This window comes from Nothobranchius furzeri, chromosome 12 (genome assembly GCF_043380555.1).
Source record: "Nothobranchius furzeri strain GRZ-AD chromosome 12, NfurGRZ-RIMD1, whole genome shotgun sequence".
Lineage (NCBI taxonomy): Eukaryota > Metazoa > Chordata > Actinopteri > Cyprinodontiformes > Nothobranchiidae > Nothobranchius > Nothobranchius furzeri.
The window spans coordinates 54167358-54189719 of record NC_091752.1 but is presented as its reverse complement, the minus strand read 5'-3'; the positions used below and the strand labels follow the sequence as shown (position 1 = coordinate 54189719).

At 41.9% G+C, this 22362-nt stretch overlaps 1 protein-coding gene across 2 annotated transcripts in view; it reads left to right on the top strand.

The window, feature by feature from the left end:
- septin9a (septin 9a) overlaps positions 1-22362 on the top strand; it is a 114558-nt gene that overhangs the window by 7000 nt on the left and 85196 nt on the right. The window contains exons 1-2 of one of the 2 annotated variants that reach the window (XM_054750527.2): positions 4189-4219; positions 16029-16091. In XM_054750527.2, the coding sequence (XP_054606502.2) occupies positions 4204-4219; positions 16029-16091 (79 nt within the window). In that variant the 5' untranslated portion in view covers positions 4189-4203. Of the gene's footprint in view, positions 1-4188; positions 4220-16028; positions 16092-22362 lie in introns of those variants that run through there. The other variant, XM_015945752.3, reaches the window with a different exon arrangement.

The following is a 22362-nucleotide window of genomic DNA, read 5'->3' as shown; positions in this document are numbered from 1 at the left end:
TAGAAATGAGCCTAAAACATCTCTTAAGTGTGTTTGCCTGCCCACTCAGCTGCTCACCTGTGACTTACAGTAAGTGCATGCTTCCCAGGGGAGGTAACGCTCATGAAACTCTGTTGGACTGTTTAACAGACCCTCTTGAGGGCCGATCCTTATCTACTGCAGCAGTATTGTTTTATAGACTGGACCTGCATCCGGTCTGCTTGATTTGAAACACTATTTGATAGAATGTAGACGTGTGAATGTGCTTTGTGAAGACAACAGGGAGGTTGTGTGTGTTTGGGTCAAGCAGTGTTGGCTTTCAATGAGCAGCTTGAGTGAAGACTCAGAAGGAAAAGGTGTCGCCAGGTTCTTCGTTCGGCGCCAGAACAGCAGCTATTCGTCTGGGAGGAGTGCGGTTCAGGGTCATGGTCAGTGTCTTGCCCAAACTATATGTGCATCCATATCTTTGTTGCTGTGTGGGTGTGAGGGTGTGTTTAGCCAGGAGTGTCTTAGCGTTGACTCTAGAGCAGAAAACAGAGATTATGGCGTAATCCGGGTTGTAAAAACAATCATGAAAAATGGCTCTTAGTCAGTTAGTCTTGCAGTCTGTAGATTTTTTTCTACTCAAACTTTTTGTGCTTTGCCATTTTTTTTACTGAAGTGATCACACACTAGGCCTCGCTTAACACTGAAAATGACATCAATCAGACGCACCAAACACACATCTATATGTTTACCCAAATAAGATTTAATCCTGTGTGAAATGATCTAATATATATTATGCTGCTCCGACACTATGGAATTCACTTCCTCTTTTGGTGAGGCAGGCACCATCCCTCCTCCGGTTCAAATCGCTGCTGAAGGCTCACTTTTACAACCAGGCATTTTTAAATCCCTGACTTTTATTATTTTATTATGTGTCTTTTATTGACTGTGATTATCTGCTTTGTTGTGCATTTTATTGTTGACTGTGTATTGTTTTATATTGTGTTTTTACTTTTTATTCTGTACAGCACTTTGGTCGGCTGCCATGCCGTTTTTAAATGTGCTTTATAAATAAAGATGGTATGGTATGGTATTATTACATTCGGCAATATTTGCATATCAGTTTTCTTTTATTTAATGTTGAATTTCTTAAAGACCAGTTCACTGAGAGAGCATTTTTACTTATTAATTTTGAAAAGTATCACTTTGTTTCATGTTCTGCGTTCCCCTCGTGTGTCTCCTTGTGCTTTGTGTGTCCTTATGCTTCTCCAGCCCACTCCAGGTTCTCCTCATGTGTCTCCTTGTGTTCCCCAGCTCTCTCTAGGCTTCCCTCATGTTTCTCCCTAGTCTCCACCTTGTAGTTCCTATTGTTTTGAATTAGTCCTCCGCACCCCTCTAGTCATTAATCTTTGCCCTTAGTCTTTAGGTTTAGTTATTTAGTGTTTTATAGGTTATGGTTTATCTCCCCCTCTGCTCAGTTCTTTCCCCATTTTTATTGATGGCACCTGTCTTCCCTCTAGACCTCACTCCTCACACCTGTCATGTTTCCCTGATTGCTTCCATCTGTGTTTAAAACCCCTGTCTTGTCCCTCAGTGATTGTTGGTCCATTGTCTTTGTCAGCGTTGTTCTGTGCTCCACAGGAACTCCAGGTTCTTGCTCATGAATGAGCTTTGTTTTTGTAGTTCAGTTTTTTCTGGATTTCCGGTTTGGCTTCCTGCCCCTTTGGATATTTACCCATCATCCTAATATAAGGGCATTCATTCATTCAACCGTTCCTGCCTGAGTTGTCCGGGCTTCTGCATTTTGGGTCCAAACCTCCTGCTCTCAGCGTGATACTTTGAGTTTTTTTTTTTGCAGGCTGAACATGAAAATCGTATTCTACCCTTATTTCCTGCATTAGCTTCTGATAAAAAATGGACAAGGTTGCCTGCTTCAGTAAAGCCTGACAGATCTACGCCACTTAAAAAAATGCAGTTTTGACTTGTTTTTAGCACCCCCTGGTGTCCGCTAGTAAAACCAAAGAGACTTATCTCCTCGTGTGTTTGTCCTATAAACACCTTAATATAACAGCTGAAGTGTCTCCTCAGCCTTCATTAGTTTCTACAGGAGAGGTTCATCACTAAATCAACCCTGTAAAGGGTCATTTTAGCACATAATGGCACAAGAAAATATTTTAAAAATATGAAAAAGTTTCCCAGTATGCCTTTAACATTCATGAACTCACCCATCTTGGCTTGCAACAGGGAAGGCTGTAGTTGGTTTAGCGTCCAGGACACAGCAGAGAATATCTCAGCTAGTAGAAGCCAGAGGTGTGACCAAGTCACTGTTTTGCAAGTCACAGGTAAGTCACAAGTCTTTCCAGTCAAGTCTCGAGTCAATTCCAAGTCAAAGACAAGGAAGTCCAAGTCAAGTCTAAGTCCTTAACTTTGAATTTTTCAAGTCATCTGCCTGACTTCAATTTAATGATGATAATAAATAAATTCCAGAAATAAAGCTTCGTGAAGCTTCATTTATTTGCTCAAACAAGCAGGAAGTGCAGCTGAAACTGATTATAAACAAAGAGCTGCTGCATTTTTCAGTAAATCAAACCCAGAACCAAGAATGATTTATGATTTTTGTCCATGTTGTGCCACTTTTGTGCTAAATATGCTCAAATATGCTCAAGTCATCAAGTCAACAGATGCAAGTCGATTCAAATCGCAAGTCATTGGAGTTCAAGTCCGAGTCAAGTCATAAGTCTTTATAGATTTTGTGAAGTCAAGTCAGTCATTAAATTATTGACTCTTGTCTGACTCGAGTCCAAGTCATGTGACTCGAGTCTACACCTCTGGTAGAAGCTAACCGTTAGCATTAGCAATCCCAATCCCCGCAGCAGATCTCCTCCAGGCTTGTGTTATTTGTGGAAATAAAACACCATTATGATTAAGTTAACAGAGTCAGTGGTAGTGTTTTGCTGTTAGAGGCGAGATAATTATCACGAAATCAGACTCCACAACATGCCGTCTTGAGCTACTTTCTCCTCTAGCTAACTCCTTGGTCCTCAAACTGGCTCACCGGGGTTATTTCCCTAGAGAACGACTCACAAGGCGTGAGTAGAGACCACTACTAAAATATGAGTAAGCATATGGACAAGTTTTGTGATTTATTCTTTACTCTAATTCACCAAATACTCTGTGTTAAATTCAGGAGCTAAATAATACAAAAATAAATAAATAAATAAACTAATCAAAATGATTCGTTTTGATTACAGAATATTTAAAGAATTTTTAACCAATTTCTACAAAATTCTGGGCTGCTTCACTCTTAAGTGGAACGGTGTTCCTTGAAGAGGTCAACGGGGAAAATAGGAATGAAGGAGGAGAGGTAAAGCTCCCTCACCTCCTTGAGCAAACAGAAATCTCAGGTAGTCCTGAAGAGACAGAAATCTTTGTGAGTCATCTCATCCTAATTTACGGGCCACCATGCATGCATGTGTTCAGATAGGATTCTTAAATAAGAGTTTTGGGGTTAAAACCTTTTGAATAAAGTCTAATGTGTGAACGTCAACAGAGAATCCCCCACAAAGACAAAACATGTGTCATTGCTCATGTTCTCATTAGGCGTGCTCAAGTGTTTACCCTCTTTAGACATTTGACACCAATAACTAAGCTGTTGGCTTGTTTATTCAGGAGTGGTCGAGCACTTCAGTGTTTCTTACTGATGTGATCACACACCGGGCCTAGCTAAACACAGAAAATGACATCAATCAGATGCACCAAACACACAAGCAGTTATGTGTTTACTTTGGGAAGTTTTACAACTTCAACAGCCCTGAAAGGTGCAAATCATCCCTCAGAGTGAACACTGCATCATTCTAATGCACCATGGTGACCTCTGGTGCACATCGCTGAGCTATAGGGTAAACATGACATGAGAAGATTACAAATCTGTTCAAACAAAGGAAGTTGTAACGTACCAAAAGGGCCAATTTTCACCTATATATATATATGTATATATATGTGTGTGTGTGTGTGTGTGTGTGTGTGTGTGTGTGTGTGTGTGTGTGTGTGTGTGTGTGTGTGTGTGTGTGGCAAGGTGGAGAAACAAGGGCCCGGGTGGGATTCCATCCCCAGACTCCCGGGTGAGCGTTGGACTGGCTCTCTGTCCAGGGTGTACCCCGCCTGATTGCTCATTGACCGCTGGAGATAGGCACCAGCACCCCCGCGACCCTACGTGGACAAAGCGGGTTCAGCCAATGGATGGATGGACTCCCGGGTGAGAGTCATGCGTGCTAACCAGTCAGTCAAAGGGACATCCTCTTGGCCAAGTAGCCAGGGCGCATGATCAATCGGGACACTGTGACAGGACGCTCACACTGCCACACACACACACACACACACACACACACACACACACACACACACACACACACACACACACACACACACACACACACACACACACACACGTAAATCCTCTAATACAGGCCTGTAATCAATTAACGGCCGGGCCTCATATCTTGGCCGGTGTCGGCGGAGGTGAATAATGGCCGGTCTCTTATTGTGGCCGGGTGGAATGTGGTAACAAGCAAGTACGGGGGTGGGGTGGGGGGTGGGGGGGTTGTGTTATCGTCTCACTTTTGATTTGCCAGTGATAGACCGCGAGGGTAACTTTAACCGTGTGGAGACGAAGAGGAGGCGAAAATTTGATATCAAGTTCAAAGAGAACGTGCGCTGCAGAACACTGGGGAGCAATAGGGGTTGTATGAACTAGTCGACTTCACTATAGTGACTTTTCATGCCTGTCATCGACTAGTCGCTGTCACGTGATAATTACGGGCAAGATGCAGCCCTCGGAAAAGACAGCAGCCTGCTGTCAGCAGGTGACAAGCTCCTGCGCTCGGGGGGGGGCAACGCGCTGTGCCAGAGAGTTGGTACTGACACGCGATCGTTCATGTCGGTTCATTTTTTTAAATGTTTTCTGTCTTTTATTTGCGCCTGATGTGTTTCGCTGCTGTGGAGCGGGGCGCATCACCTTGTCCTCTGGTGACACACCGATCACTGATGCGGCCGCCAAGCAGCGGCACTCCGCTGTTTTTGCGGTCGGTAGATGTTTTAGAACTGCAGTTCAAAGGTAACTCATGAGGTGAATATATATGAACCCAGGTAGCAGTTTTTCTTTAGGATTGAGAGGAGATGCAGGAAGATAATAAACAGACAGGACAGAAAAATAGTCAAATAAAAACAAGTTAGTTTTTGTACCTGGTGGTTGCAACAAACAGACACCATTGAAGGTAATCAGAAGTGAGGAACAGAAAATGAAATAATTATTTTAATGTTTAGAGCAGCAGGAACTCCGAGAGGCTGCAGGCGCATCAGTGAGTTTGCGGCCGCTGCACAGGGAGAGGGGGGAGAGGGCTGAAGCAGAAACTACCGTTGTTAAAAGAAATGTGTTTAACTTTGAAAATGTGGGCTCAATTTTAATTGTCAAAAACTCCAGCGAACCATTAGTTCATTTTGCTCAAATAGAAATAGAGGCCTGCCTCTAATACTGGCCCTCCTTCCAATAAAGGCCTGGAGCTTGATGAGCTTGAGTCAAATACAGGCCCAGGCCTGTATTAGAGGATTTACGGTATATACATATATATATATATATACACACAGAAATAAATCCTCTTTCTGTTTGGCCTTCCAGACCCCGAAGGTTCTGTTCAGCACGTGTTGACATACCATGAAGACAAAACATTCAAACAAACATTCTCACCCAAGGTTCTTGCACTCACTGTGTGAACGCCAGACATCAACATTCTTCACTCTGAACAAGTGAAGACTCACTGAGTTTATAGTTATAAGTTAAATAATCATATGTGATGAATGAACATGTTTAAATCAAATGTTTGAATAACCTGTGATTAAATAAATTAATTTGAAATAAATATTGTTTTTACAATGATCCATTTGGTCAGAGGATTACATACACTTGTAAAAAATATAATATAATGGCTCTACTGAGTGTCCCGTTATTTCTAAAACTCTGATTTTTCTCTGATAGAGTGATTGGAACAGATACTTCTTTGTCACAAAAAACATTCATGAAGTTCGGTTCTTTAATGTCTTTATTATGGGTTAACAGAGAAAAGTGATCACATTTGCTGGGTCACAAATATACATACAGCAGTGCTAATATTTGGTTACATGTCCCTTAGCCATTTTCACTTCAATTAGGCACTTTTGGTAGCCATCCACAAGCTTCTGGTTGAATCTTTGACCACTCCTCTTGACAGAATTGGTGAAGTTCAGTTAAATTTGATGGCTTTCTGACATGGACTTGTTTCTTCAGCACTGTCCACATGTTTTCAATGGAGTTTAAGTCGGGACTTTGGGAAGGCCATTCTAAAATCCTTATTCTAGCCTGATTTAGCCATTCCTCTACCACTTTTGATGTGTGTTTGGGGTCATTGTCCTGTTGGAACACCCAACTGCGCCCAAGACCCAACCTTCGTGCTGATGATTTTAGGTTATGTTGAAGAATGTGAAGGTAATCCTCCTTCTTCATTATCCCATTTACTCTCTGTAAAGCACCAGTTCCATTGGCAGCAAAACAGCCCCACAGCATAATATTCCCACCACCATGCTTGACTGTAGGCATGGTGTTCTTGGGGTTAAAGGCCTCACCTTTTCTCCTCCAAACATATTGCTGGGCATTGTGGCCAAAAAGCTCGATTTTCGTTTCGTCTGACCACAGAACTTTCCTCCAGAAGGTCTTATCTTTGTCCATGTGATCAGCAGCAAACTTCAGTCGAGCCTTAAGGTGCCGCTTTTGGAGCAAGGGCTTCCTTCTTGCACGGCAGCCTCTCAGTCCATGGAGATGCAAAACATGTTTGACTGTGGACAATGACACCTGTGTTCCAGCAGCTTCTACTTCTTGACAGATCTGCTTTTTGGTGATTCTTGGTTCACGCTTTACCCTCCTGACCAATTTTCTCTCAGCAGCAGGTGATAGCTTGCGTTTTCTTCCTGATCTTGGCAGTGATGAAACAGTGCCATGCACCTTATACTTACAAACAGTTGTTTGCACTGTTGCTCTTGGGACCTGCAGCTGCTTTGAAATGGCCCCAAGTGACTTTCCTGACTTGTTCAAGTCAATAATTCGCTTTTTCAAATCCATGCTGAGCTCCTTTGACTTTCCCATTTAGCGTTTGTGGGCGTTTGTATCCAATGAGCCCTATTTACCTGGCCTAAGAGAAGTCACCAGCTGTAGTCACTCATAATCACTCACAAGAAGTTAAGAGGCCATGCTATGAAGCTCAGTTCACTGACACGTTTCTAAGTCACCAAAATTGCTAGTTCATGTTGCTGTATGTATATTTGTGACCCAGCAAATGTGATCACTTTTCTCTGTTAACCCATAATAAAGACATTAAAGAACCGAACTTCCTGAATGTTTTTTGTGACAAAGAAGTATCTGTTCCAATCACTCTATCAGAGAAAAATCAGAGTTTTAGAAATAACAGGACACTCAGTAGAGCCATTATATTATATTTTTTACAAGTGTATGTAAACCTCTGACCACAAGTATGTGTTTGATTTAACAAGTACATTACAATAAGATACACATTAAGGTTTAAATGCACTTCACATAGGAGTTTTAAAGATTCTTATTCACAGTAAAAAGAATCTTGTATATGAAGGAAGGCGTGGCTTTCTGAGGGATGTTGGTAAATACTCAGAAACGTGTCAAATTCTGATTTGCCAAACTTGGCCAGAAATCATAACAAAGTAGTTTAATAAAACAAGAAATACTTTCCGATTAATTCAGTTTCCAGCTGACCCCCAGATTCGGCCACATCGGGAAAGAAGCCTCTTTTGAAACAAATTCCTTTGACCTTAAGTCAAAACCTTTCTGCGACACTGCAAGTGATTACAGACGCAACAGCTCTTTTCAGAGCTACTTCACACCTAATCTGCAGACCCTGGGTTGCATCTCATGGTCGGGGAAGCTGAACTCAGAGGAAGCTACTAATCTCTGAGTATCGTAGTTTCGACGTCCGGTGACCTCACCACTCTGATCGCAAACCTCCGGACCGCCGGGAGCAACTCATACCAGGGTATCGTAAGCCTGCATGCAGGTGCTGGCCAGTAAATTAGAATATCATCAAAAGGTTGAAAATATTTCAGTAATTCCATTCAAAACGTGAAACTTGTACATTATATTCATGCAATGCACACAGACCAATGTATTTCCAATGTTCATTACATTTAAATTTGATATTCATAAGTGACAACTAATGAAAACTCCAAATTTGGTATCTCAAAAAATTAGAATATTCTGAAAAGGCTGAATATAGAAGACACCTGCTGCCACTCTAATCAGCTGATTTACTCAAAACACCTGCAAAGGCCTTTAAAAGGTCCCTCAGTCTTGTTTTGAAGGCACCACAATCATGGGGAAGACTTCTGACTTAACAGCTGTCCAAAAGACAATCATTGACACCTTGCACAAGGAGGGCAAGACACAAAAGGTGATTGCTAAAGAAGCTGGCTGTTCGCAGAGCTCTATGTCCAAGCACATTAACAGACAGGCGAAGGGACGGAAAAAATGTGGTAGAAAAAAGTGTACAAGCTCTAGGGATAACCGCACCCTGCAGAGAATTGTGACGACAAACCCATTCAAAAATGTGGGGGAGATCCACAAAGAGTGGACTGCAGCTGGAGTCAGCGCTTCAAGAACCACCACGAGGAGACTCATGAAAGACATGGGATTCAGGTGTCGCATTCCGTGTGTCAAGCCACTCTTGAACATGAAACAGCGCAAGAAGCGTCTCGCCTGGGCCAAGGACAAAAAGGACTGGACTGATGCTGAGTGGTCCAAAGTTATGTTTTCTGATGAAAGCAAGTTCTGCATTTCCTTTGGAAATCAAGGACCCAGAGTCTGGAGGAAGAGCGGAGAAGCACAGAATCCACGTTGCATGAGGTCCAGTGTAAAGTTTCCACCGTCAGTGATGGTGTGGGGTGCCATGTCATCTGCCGGTGTTGGCCCACTCTGTTTCCTGAGGTCCAGGGTCAATGCAGCCGTCTACCAGGAAGTTTTAGAGCACTTCATGCTTCCTGCTGCTGACCAACTTTATGGGGATGCAGACTTCACCTTTCAACAGGACTTGGCACCTGCACACAGTGCCAAAACCACCAGCACCTGGTTCAAGGACCATGGTATCCCTGTCCTTGATTGGCCAGCAAACTCGCCTGACCTTAACCCCATAGAAAATCTATGGGGTATTGTGAAGCGGAGGATGCAATACGCTAGACCCAACAATGCAGAGGAGCTGAAGACGACTATCAGAGCAACCTGGGCTCTCATAACACCTGAGCAGTGCCACAGACTGATCGAGTCCATGCCACGCCGCATTACTGCAGTTATTGAGGCAAAAGGAGCCCCGACTAAGTATTGAGTGCTATACATGCACATTCTTTTCATGTTCATTCTTTTCAGTTGGCCAACATTAGAGAAACAAACATTTTTTCATTGGCCTTTAGAATATTCTAATTTTCTGAGATACCAGATTTGATGTTTTCATTGGTTGTCACCTATAAATATCAAAATTAAACGTAATAAACATCGGAAATACATTGGTCTGTGTGCATTGCATGAATATAATGTACAAGTTTCACGTTTTGAATGGAATTACTGAAATATTTTCAACCTTTTGATGATATTCTAATTTACTGGCCAGCACCTGTACTGGTGTCTGATGAGATTATTTATCAATAACTAACTCTCTTGTTTATAACAAACAACAACTTATTTTACACCCAGATTTCACAATTTCTCTCAGATACAAAGAACGGTTGCTACAACATCTAGCTTCCATCACACCTTACATGCACCGCACTACATCTCCTTATTCAAATCTTGTATCATTAGTTTAGGAAAAATAATTAAATTAATTTTATTAACTAAATACTGACTCTGTCTGAATTAATACGAAGTGTGTTTATGGTCCCTGAACAAGCAAAGAACCCTAGACACTTCTGATCAAACATTCAAAGATCAATCAGGTTGATATTTCATGTTTGTATGGAAAATCACATCTTATTGGTCATAATTAATATGTATTAATTTCTACAAAGGCGTAAGTATGGCATGAGTTTGTGTGTGTGTGTGTGTGTGTGTGTGTGGTCTCTGACAAGACTGAGCAGGTGAGTACAGGATACTGAAGGCAAATATACTTTTGTATCAACATTTTGCAGATGTCACTCCTTTGCCTTTCATTAAAACCTGCTGAATTAGCCTGGGTTCATTTGATTTATGTTAGCTGGAGTGTTGCCCTCTTTGGAAGGAGCTCTGCTCAATTGTGTCACATCACTCAGCATGCAGCGGTGCGGTTTTCTGTTGCTGTTTGAGTTACAGTACATGTCTTTACCATTGTAAACTTTATCAGTTTAAAGCAGTTTGTGGTGTAAGGGTGTGTGTTTGTGTGTGTTTATTTCTTTCCAAGTTGTATTCCCAGCTCGAGGAGATCATGGGTACGGACATGTTTTTAGCTGCAAGGCCCGATAGATTGGATTCACTCTCGTTTTTCTTTTGTTTCCAGCTGTGGGATACGTATACGTTGATACTGCTTGCATAGTTGTCAGCCATGTGGCAGTTCTGACTTTTAAAATATTTATGTCTATGTTTTCTCTTTTCCAAATCATGCAAATCACTGCGGATTTTTATATCTTAGTTTGCCAGATAAAATTGGTCAAGAAGAGGTAAATCCATTCATCTAGGTGTTTTTTTCACATCACGGTAGGATGGACTTAAAGATGGTTGCTCCGGTCTGTTGATGTAAAGAAGGAGCTGAGCCAAAGGCCTTGATTTGTTGGAGGTTGTGGAGTGTGTCTATGGTAAGAAGATTCCCTCCTGGAGCTGCTAATTGTGTGAATTGACCTTTGACATGTGACAATGGGTGGAAGGACAGACAGATAGATGTATGATGGATGGATGGACAGACAGACAAATGGATGGGTTGATTGATTGATTGATTGATTGATTGATTGATGGATGGATGGATGGATGGATGGAAATTGGATTGAGGAATTGATGGAAAGACGGATGGATGGATGGATGGATGGATGGATGGATGGATGGATGGATGGATGGATGGATGGATGGATGATAAATGGCCTGTATTTGATATAGCGCCTTCTAGCGTTCTGGAACCCCCCAAGGCACTTTACAACACAATCAGCCATTCACCCATTCACACACACATTTACACGCTGGTGGGGATGAGCTACGATGTAGCCACAGCTGCCCTGGGGCACAGTGACAGAGGCGAGGCTGCCGAGCGCTGGCGCCACCAGTCCCTCCGACCACCACCAGCAGGCAACGGGGTTAAGTGTCTTGCTCAAGGACGCAGCAAAAGCGACAAACTGAGGATGGAAGAACAGATGGATGGATGGATGGATGGATGGATAGATGGGCAGAAGGACAGATGGATTGACGGAAGGGCAGATGAATAAATGGAAGAACAGATGGATGGATGGATCGGTTGGGTTGATTAATTGAGTGATTCATTGATTGGTGGATGGATGGATTGATGGAAGGACAGACGGATGGATGGATTGACAGACGAATGGATGGAGGGATTGATGGATGGTGGTAGATGGATGGGTCCAATTCAATTCAATTCAATTTTATTTATAAAGCGCCAAATCACAACAAGAGTCATCTCAAGACTCTTCACATAATAAACATTCCAATCCAGGTCAGTTCATTAAGCCAATCAGAAAAAATGTTTCCTATATAAGGAACCCAGCAAATTGCATCAAGTCACTGACTTTACAGCATTCCTCAAACTAAGCAAGCATTTAGCGACATTGGAGAGGAAAACTCCCTTTTTAACAGGAAGAAACCTCCAGAGGATCCTGGCTCAGTATAAGCAGCCATCCACCTCGACTCACTGGGGATCGAGAAGACAGAGCAGACACACACACACGCACGCACACGCACACACACCGGGTTAGATTGGGTCCATTGATTGATTGATTGATTGATTGATTGATGGAAGGAGGGAAGGACAGACGGATGGATGGATGGAAGTCAGATGGATGGACGTCAGGACAAATGGATGAATGGATGGATAGAAAAACAGACACATGGATGGATGGATGATAAATGGCCTGTATTTGAAATAGCGCCTTATAGAGATCAGTCATTCACCCATTCACACACACATTTACACACTGGTGGGGATGAGCTACGATGTAGCCACAGCTGCCCTGGGGCACACTGACAGAGGCGAGGCTGCAGAGCACTGGCGCCACCGGTCCCTCCGACCACCACCAGCAGGCAACGGGGTTAAGTGTCTTGCTCAAGGACACAATGACAGTGACAAACGGAGGATAGAAGAACAGATGGATGGATGGATGGATGGATGGATGGATGGATGGATGGATGGATGGATGGATGAGAAGTAACTGTAACTGGTCATTCAACGCGACTGATAAGATTTTTTCTACGATGAGAACGGAGAAGGGAGCTCCCACCTGTCCCGAGGGGACATTCGCAGCGGGATATGCACTCGATTCTTGGGAGGTCTGGCGAATCGTGTGCCTCTCTCAGTTGTCCATCGAGGACGTGGAAGATTTGTGGATATTCGGCCTGATGATTACTGGATTTCTTCTGATTGGAGTGGGAGGATATCTGGTTTTCTGGAAATTTAGGAAGACGGGAGCGATTGGAGTGCGACCCGCACCCACGGAATATGCCGTCCGTGCGGTGACCTCACAGACTGGGACTTTACTCGAGGTGAACCGTAAGCTGGACAATGTCCTCGCAGCGTTGCCTGTGTTAGTGCGCAAGATGGATGTCATCTTGGAGAGGGTCGCCGGACGGTGTGGGGATGTTTAGAACGTATAATTGGCTTCACTAGTGGACATGAATGACCACTTATAGACTCCAAGGCAGAGAGGAAAATTATCTCTGCCTGCCCTAAACAAAGTCTTGTTTATCCTTATCTGACGCCAAGGCAGCCTCCAAGGCTGCCATCAACACACCCCCACGAAAGGAGGAATGCTGACAGATGCTGTGTCCCGACCTTCCCCCCCGCCTTCAGATTGTGACTTCTGCTTCGAGGTCAGCAACCTGCAGGAAACTCAATGTGCTCTCTGTCCCTCATCTCTCCCTCCCACTTGTCTGACTGCAGCTGGCTGAGCGCCGTAATGGCAGCTCCCGATGGAGGATTCAGGATCCCGCCCAACCCCGCCTCCCCATCGGACTCTGATGTTTTGTATCTGTGATGTTCGTGCTTCTATGTTGAGGAGATTTTTTGTATAATAGAGTTACTCCCCGCTGGGTCTAACTCTGCTATGCCTTTTTTACCTTACCCCAATTATCCTCATGTAACACCCTTTTCATCTAATGAAATGAACGCCGTTCTGGCTGCTCTCGTGACTGCCTGTACCTGTTTTTGTCTACATGTGTGTGTGTTTAACCTTGGTCAGGTTGTGTTTGCGGAGTCAAGTTCCTATGCTCTGGGTCGCTGGAGCGTTGGCAATAAAGCTTATTCTGATTCTGATTCTAATGAAAGCTCTCTAGAGCTTTTTGGTGATTATTTTCAGTGTTGAATCAACAGGACCACATCAGTAAAGTCCCGTGCAGAAAAATCTCTTGTCGGGAATGGTCGTGATCAAAAACACGAACTTGAGGGTGATTTGCAGGTCTACGGTCGTCCAGTGTGACTGGCCCAGCGACAGCGTACTGAGCACTCTCATGACCAAATTCATCCTCTAACTTTCTTCAAGCAATGTCAGAAAGTCTACGACTTCGCTCTGCAAGTGACCAATGAAAATACACCCAGTAAGTGATGCAAAGAACAAGTGACCAGAGTACTATAAGCTCATGGGTCAAGTGAACGGGGCACTATTTTCTAGAGAATATCATTACTGCCCACTGTCCACCTTTAGGCTGCCCTTTTCGCTTAGATGAAGGACCAATCAGCAGGTTTGTTCACATCCTTCAGTACTATTCAGTCCTCCACCCTCAAACCATAGTTTGAACACCACCTGTAGAAAAAAGACAGTTTGGTGGCATTCAGTGCAAAAGCTTGCCTCACATTCTGATTTGTGGTAGGAAGTATTTCTAAGAACATAAAAACAAGAGTATGGAGATGTGACTCATCAGCCATCAGAGGAACACATCTCACGAGAGCAGTAGAAGTCGTTGCAGGAGAGAAGAGGAAGTGTGGGGTAGATCTGAGAGAGGTGCAGCACCTTGTTAACATGCCTGTTCTTGGAAGACCACGTCACAGTTTGGTCTCTGATCAAAGCATCAAGCGCTTTTATTGCATAGTATCAGGCTAATTGAGGGCTGTATTAGCGCTGCACCTTGTATTTACCCTGTTTTTTGACTGTATGATTAAAAACTATAGTCTCGTATATATTGTGTCATCGTGCACTTTACAGAAAATAACCATCATTTATCAATTGAAGTTGAGTTACTAACAGTTGTGCTCCTACAAAGCTTATGCCGATGATTCAACAGACGTGAATGCTCACATTGACACATGAACACACACCACTGGAGTCCAAGAGACATTCTTCTGATTCCTAAACAACCTATAGAGCCCTACCAGACAGCTGTTGGCTCTGCTATTTGTGGGGCTGGCTTAAAGCTGTGTGTAAAAAAATAATAATAACAAAAAAAAAAAAAAAATATATATATATATATATATATATATATATATATATATATATATATATATATATATATATGTGTGTGTGTGTGTGTGTGTGTGTGTGTGTGTGTGTATTTACATATTTTTCATATAAACACGCGGCTTCCTGATGTTGCCATCACTTGGTATTGCCACATCAACACTACTTTTTACAAGACACGCCGTGCACACTGATGTAATATTACCGCAACAGTGTGTCTTATAAATGCACCATGCCGGCATGGCGATGCACGAATTTTGCTGCATTTGTTCCACCTCGCTTGGTAGTGGTAATAATGCGGTAATTGCCTGTCCTATGAACGGCAATGGCGCCGTGGGAGGTGTCATGATTACGTGGGGAGTTACTGCGAAGCTCTGGCTGGCAACTGTGTTCAAATGAAAGTAATCACGGGCAATAAGTTACACTTTTGCTAACAGAATCAGCTGAGATGGCAAACTGGAGCAATGCAGAGCTCCAAGAACTTCTCTCCATTAGAGCTGGAGCTCAGCTCACCAGAGACTGCACGGGGAAGTGGAGGACAGACACCTTTAGGAGCGGCTTGACAAAATGACTATATTGGGCGTGGCTTTGGGCTTCGATCACAATAAAAAGCAAGTTATGTCCAAGATAAATGGATGTCCCTGGCAGCGCAGACCACCCCCATACCCCCTTTATGCCACCATTGTCTAATCTTTTCTAAAAGGACACTATTGCGACCTGTTACCACCACGGTCTGACCACTTATGTACGACCTAAGGCTCCCTGATGCCGCCATGGTGTCGTGGCAAATTGACGGCATTGTTTTGTAAAAACGGCTAACCACAACGGCTGTCCTCTGTTGTTTGTGCAGCACCAAAATGTCTGGTTGGTTCACCCTCACCTGTTTGTCAGTCTGGATCTGGATGTCCCACAGGAGCTTGGCTCTCTCATTCTCTACCACCTTAGGGGGTGTTTCCCCTTTAGACCTTGGGACTTCCAGTCCATACTCTGCACAGATGTTTCTGTACACGATGCCAGCCACTTGGTTGTGGCGTTGCATGTATGCTTTCTCTGCCAGCATCTTACACCCTGCAGTTATGTGGTGGATTGTCTCAGGGTTTCTTTAGCCTACACCTACCTAGAGAGAATACAAAGTTTCAGTGTGTTCCTTTTTTGAATCTACAATGAAGTGTGGCTTTCAGTGTGGTTATCAGTCAAAGTATCTGAATAAATGAATACATTTTTATTTAAACCTATTTATAGTCTTTTATTCTAAAATAAACAAAAACTGCAGCAATTTACTTTAACTTTTTAAATAATTTCAAGAAATCACCTAAAAAATACCATGTAATCTTATGTGAACCTTTGTGCCGTGTCTAAACCAGCTTCTTATTTTGATTTTTCAGTTCGATCAGCCAGCACCCGGAGCAGGAGAACAGAGCGGGAAGCATCCAGCATCACCAGTCCTAGTAAGCCCCATTAATCATTCTAACACCTTTACCGTAACCAGTAGTCCATCCACTGATCCTGCTAAGCTGTTGGAGATCACACTTTCTACTAAAGTTAGACATGAAAAGGTGCGGAACACTGAAAAAACATTTTTAAATGATCATTTCCGGTTATTATGGGTCACTCTGAGTTTTTCATGCAGGCTGATCATGAAAATAGTCTCCTACACCTATCTTCTGCATCAGCTTCTGATAGAAAGTAGATTATGAATCTCTAGGATTTGAAAATCCTGACAGATCTTCGTCACACTTTTACTTAACATTCATGGACTCACCCATCTTGACTCGCGACGAGGAAGAATGTTGTTGGTTTAGCGTCTGGGGATCAGAAGAGAACGTCTCGGCTAGTAGAAGTTAACCATTAGCATTAGTAACTCCACCACTCAGAGAAACCCCTCCAGGCTTGTGTTATTTGTGGAGATAAAACATCAGTCGAGTCAGTGGTAGAGTCGTCTTGCTGTTATCCAGTCTGAGGCGAGGTGTCCATATATCAGGAAATAAGACTTCAAATCTGTGTTGTGCCATTTTCTGCTACAGCAGATTTGATGATGATGATGATGATGATGATGATGATGATGATGCAAGAGTGTCTGGGCTGTTTTTGCCCTGAGTACGGCTTGCAAGGCATTAGGGGCTGCATGACTTAATTTTTTTTAAAGTCGACAGTCAAGTAATGAAAATCGAGTCGACTTTGACTAGTCGCTGATGACATCATACACCTGAAGCGGCGGCGGTGGGGGGTTCGGTTGGTTCGCTGGAGTTTTTGACAATTAAAATTGTGCCCACATTTTCAAAGTTAAACACATCTCTTTTAACGATAGTTTCTGCTTCAGCCCTCTCCCCCCTCCCCCTGCATAGCAGCTGCAAACTCACTGATGCGCCTGCAGCCTCTCGGAGTTCCTGCTGCTCTAAACATTAAAACAATTATTTCATTTTCTGTTCCTCACTTCTGATTACCTTCATTGGTGTCTGTTTGTTGCAACCACCAGGTACAAAAACTAACTTGTTTTTATTTGACTATTTTTCTGTCCTGTCTGTTTATTATCTTCCTGCATCTCCTCTCAATCCTAAAGAAAAACTGCTACCTGGGTTCATATATATTCACCTTATGGGTTACCTTTGAACTGCAGTTCTAAAAGATCTACCGACCACAAAAACAGCGGAGTGCGCGCTGCTCGCCGGCCGCATCAGTGAGGTGATGTCACCGGAGGACAAAACAGGTGGTGCGCCCCGCTCTACAGCAGCGAAACGCATCAGGCACAAATAAAAGACAGAAAACTTAAAAGGAAATGAGCTGACATGAACGATTGCGTGTTAAATTTGTTTTTGAGGTGGTGACACCTGATTTGATAATGTTTCTGTGGCCGTGCTCAGGACGCAGATGTCTGGAGCGCGTCAACGATCAGAGCTTTGCATGCGCAAGCTGGTTAAGATGAGGATGGAGGTGAAGGGAAGGTTAAATTGCAAGAGGGTAAACGTCACAATTTGGTTAAATGTCCGTTTTACGGCGGGTGTCAGTACCGACGCTCTGGCACAGTGCGTCGCCTTTGCCTCAATCCCGACGCGCAGGGGCTCGTCACCTGCTGTCTTTTCTGAGGACTGCATCTTGTCGGTCTTTATCACCTGACAGCGACTAGTCGATGACAGGCATAAAAAGTCACTACAGAGCAGTGAAGTCGACTAGTCGGCTAGTTCATACAACCCCTACAAGGCATTCATTCCTACTAGAGACCACTGCAAATGTATTGATTAAACAAGTTTCCCACACATTTAAAAGCAGCTTAATATTTAGTTTTATCCTGTTAAAATCATATCCAGCCTGTAGCCTCATGATGACTTTTCACTTAAAGGTGTTTTCTGGAGTTTTTCTCTTTCAGAAATGATGTATGATTTGTCAGAAATCCGTAAAAGTTATTATCTTATCATGTACTGTGATATAATGTAAGCAACACGTCTTTTTTTTTTTTTGTTGCGACGCACGCCCCCTGCCCCGCAGAGCTCCATCCAATAGGAAACTGGGCGCCGGCCAGAACTAACCAATAGCATTAGACTACTGCTTAGACGCTTCACATTTAAGGAATACCTTGGCTGATGCAGAGATGATGAACTTTTCACGGACAAGAAAGTCTCTAAAATATATGAAAACACAACATGACATGAGAATAATACTCGTAAAACAACGTGTTTTTGCTCTGTTTGTCGGCTACAGAAGTACGTTTTTAAACAGAAACGTGAAGTCGCCATCTTAAAAAAGCAGAGGAACAGTGGTTTTGTGTGATATGCTTGTCAGCCACTAGATGGTGCCATTGGATAAGAAAAATACTCCAGAAAGAAGCTTTAACTGTCTTTAGTGATGGTTGTGGTGTCTACACCGTTTCTGTCTTTAATCTCAGAAAGTAAAAGTGAGGCTAAGTGAAGTTTATGTGTAGAGGTGGTGTGTCTAATCTAAGATCTTTTATCTTCGGGTGAAAGATTTTGTTGATTTGTTTGGAAACAACAACAAAAACAAGAGTCCATAATTTTGCTCACTTGAAAAAAAAGGGGAGCTTTCACACATGGAATTGAATTCAGTTTCTCTTTTTTTTTCCGTCAAGACTGACATACAGTATGTGTGCTAGACATGTCCAGAACCGGAATGGCATTTCTTCGTGCTCCTGGTTAGGAACCCGTTTCAAACAGAAATGGTTCAAATACAGAGCAAACAAACAAACAAACAAAAAAATTGGCCTAGCTCTGTTAACTTTGGTTTTAATCACTCATAACTCTCTCTTGCAGACAGTTTCTGGTAAGCAGGTTGTTCCGGACCTTATCAGGAATTTGTCACAGTTCTTCTGCAGCTTCGGGCTGTCTCTGTGTCTTCTGTCTCCGTGTGGGGACCCACAAATCAAAGACCTGTATCTGTAACAGAACTTAATCTTAAGAGTCATAAAACATCCACTTTTGTTTTGAGGTCATTACGGAATTTAGTTGAGATCATATCTGATTAACACGTCTGAAGCTTTTATTGCAACCTGCGTTTGGTGTGTTCGCTTATCTGATTGTCACGTAATCAGGTTCAGTACAGCAAAAGTTAGTGTCTGTAATGTGCAGCAGAGCAGGAGCTCCTTCCTGTGCAGACAACAGCTGAGTGAAGCAGATCTCTGATGCAGAACGATACAAGGCACAGATTATGCATTGTGTTGGTGCCTGTTTGCAGATATCTCATGAACCACTATGGGTTTTAATAAAAATCTTGGTATGAAAACAGTAAATAAAAAACAACAACACTATTTTATCATTTAGTCGATACTTTTTGCTGCAGAAAATCCAAAATGTTGCCAAATAAATAATCATACCACCTCATTTTTGGCGTGTGTTGCTGGAAGACTTTCCCAAATTTTGCAACACTCAAGCTGCATCTTGACTTGAGATCGTTTGCCATCTGTGTGTTGCAGCATTCACAAAAACACGAGATACAAAACGAGCCTCAGGATGTTCCACAGACACTAAAAGACAAAAGATAAGAGCATAGGCATCAGGTGTGTGTGTGTGTGTGTGTGTGTGTGTGTGTGCTCATCGACCTTGTGTTTAAATATCAAAAGTATCCAGCCATTGTGAGGTCTTGAGGCACCTTATGCACATCAACATACTCAGATGGATTGTTAGAAAGCGCTCAAGGCTGTGGATGAGGCCCTGAAACAGGATCTTTCATCATTCAGATGAATCAGTTTTCGCTACTTTGTGAAATGTGGTGAGGGCAAATATTTAATAAAATGAAAGGCCCCTCGTCAAATTTTTTAAAAAGGAAAGAATTTGGAGATGTAATACATTTAAAGAGTTCATCATATTGCAAAAGATCCGAGCATCCAGGGGCATTCCTGGAAAACGCCGTGATCCTCTGAACCCTCAGGTGATTCAGCAGTGGAGGAAAGTTGCAACAATTGTATTTGTGTTTTAAATAATAGAAAGGGTAGGGAATATGCAATTATCCTGGCAGTTTTGTTGCTGCAATCAATAATAAACAATACCTAGTATTATCAGTGTAGTGTTTCATGTTTGCTTTAGGATTTTAAAGGTACAATAAGTAAATATTTCAGAGTGAAAAAATCACAAACAACATAAGGTCTATCTGTAATGCAGATTTTATTCTCAACTGGCTAGAGGGTTGTCTGTTTTTCTCCTTTTAAAAAGGTCAAAGAGGGGCATAATCTTTGTTTATAATCCATCCTGCCTCCATACTTATTTGTTCCGGAGCTAATCATATTTGTGCCTGTGCTGTCGCCAAGTCTGGGCCGGCATTTGTAATTCAGCACCAGCCGACAAAAATCAGTAGCCTTGTGGAAAAAAAATGCTAGCTAATTAAAAGAGCGACCCAGATTAATAAAACACAAAAACAGCAGGGCTGTAACAGACCCTAAGAAGCCACAGCATCTTTTGTTTTACTATAATATCAGGTTATAGAAGGCTACAGGCTAACAGTGAATTAACAGTGAAACAAATAGTCATCTCTAAAAATATCTTAAGGTGCTTTTTCAATTACCAACAGCTCAATATTACAGTGAATTGTATTTTATTGCTGAGTCGTAATCAAGCTGTAATCAATGACGAAAGGTACATTTTTCATCCAGATCTTTGAACGATGACAATTTTTTATGACATTGATAGATATTGTGTAAAACTTTGAAATTAAGTTCCCTTATCTTTTCTGAAATACAGAAAGTGAACCATCCATGCTTTTTTTCAATTTATAACAAACTGTGTGTTCCAGAAAAAACTTTCCTTTGGGTGCCACCATATTAGAACAACATAAAACCTTCCTTATATGTTGATTTGAACATTTCTTGTCTAATAAATCAAAAGCCCCAACTTTTAGAGAAGGTTTCTGCAAACTAAATCTCTGATAAACAGAATGTGCTCTCATTAACTCAACTATGCCTGAAGAAATGGCTCTCATGACCGAGGCAAATTCTCTGTATTTCACTGGAAAATCCTTTCTTTTCAAAAAGTTTTCATAGCTATAAAGGCTTCCGTTATCATCAAAAAAATCTGCAGCAAAAATGATGCCTTTCTCAACCCAATTCATTTTGTATAAGCTTTTGTTGTTTATAGAAATATTGCCATTATTCCATAATAGTTCTTTGTGTGGGGAGAAATTGTGTGTATGGCATAATTTCCATGCAAGTAAAGCCTGCTGGTGAAACACTGAAAGTTTCACTGGTAATTTAGAAATAATAAAGTTGCAACGTAACAGAAAATTTAAACCCCCTACCATTTTAAATATGTTATGTGGAATAAAATTCCATAAAGATTCTGGCATTTCTAGACATTTTTTAATCCATTTGACTTTAAAGGTGTTGTTCAAGTGGAAAAAATGTAAGAGTTCTAAGCCCCCCTCCCCCCTCCCCCGCTCTTTCCAGATAGAGTATGTCTTTTTTTTTGATGATGATAACTGTTCTTCCAGACAAAGTTTACAAATGAACTGTTAATTTCTTTACAAGTTACATCGTTAACATGAAGGGAGAGAGCGGCATATACTAACCTTGATATGTCTTCTGCTTTTGTTAACAACGCCCTGCCAAAAATAGAGAGGTCCCTTTGCACCCACATATTAAGAAACGAATGAGTTTTTTTTATCCTTGATTGTAGATTTAATGTTTCTCTCATCATTTTGTCTTTTATTATGTGAATTGCTAAATATCTAACAGTTTGTTTGACAGGAATATTGAACATATATTGATCATTGGTTTTATATAAACATAAAATTTCACTTTTATCAACATTTAGCTTCAGTCCTGAAGCTTCTGAAAATTCCTGTATTGCATACAGAGCATTTGGTATCTGTGATTTATCTCTAAGAAACAAGACTGTGTCATCTGCCAATTGGGAATTTGGCTGTGATTTCAGGTGTATGGAAGAACCTCATGATTACCTTCCATTTAAATTCTCTCCATATGTTTGAGTTAGTCACCTTATGTACTTCAGTACAATTTCCTCCCACATATTACATGAAATGATGGAATTAATTTCGATTTCCCATTTCTCTTTAACTTTCATAGTATTATTCAAATTCATGCTCATGAATATTTGGTAACACCCACTTATTAATTTTCCATCCCACTTGTTTGTACTTTGATCAGCAACTCTTCAATTGGCGTCAGTTTAGAAACTTTGTTCCAGTCTTTGTGTTTCAATAAGAAATCTCTTAGCTGTAAGAATCTTAAAAAGTTTGTATTTGGTAGTTTAAATTGATCTG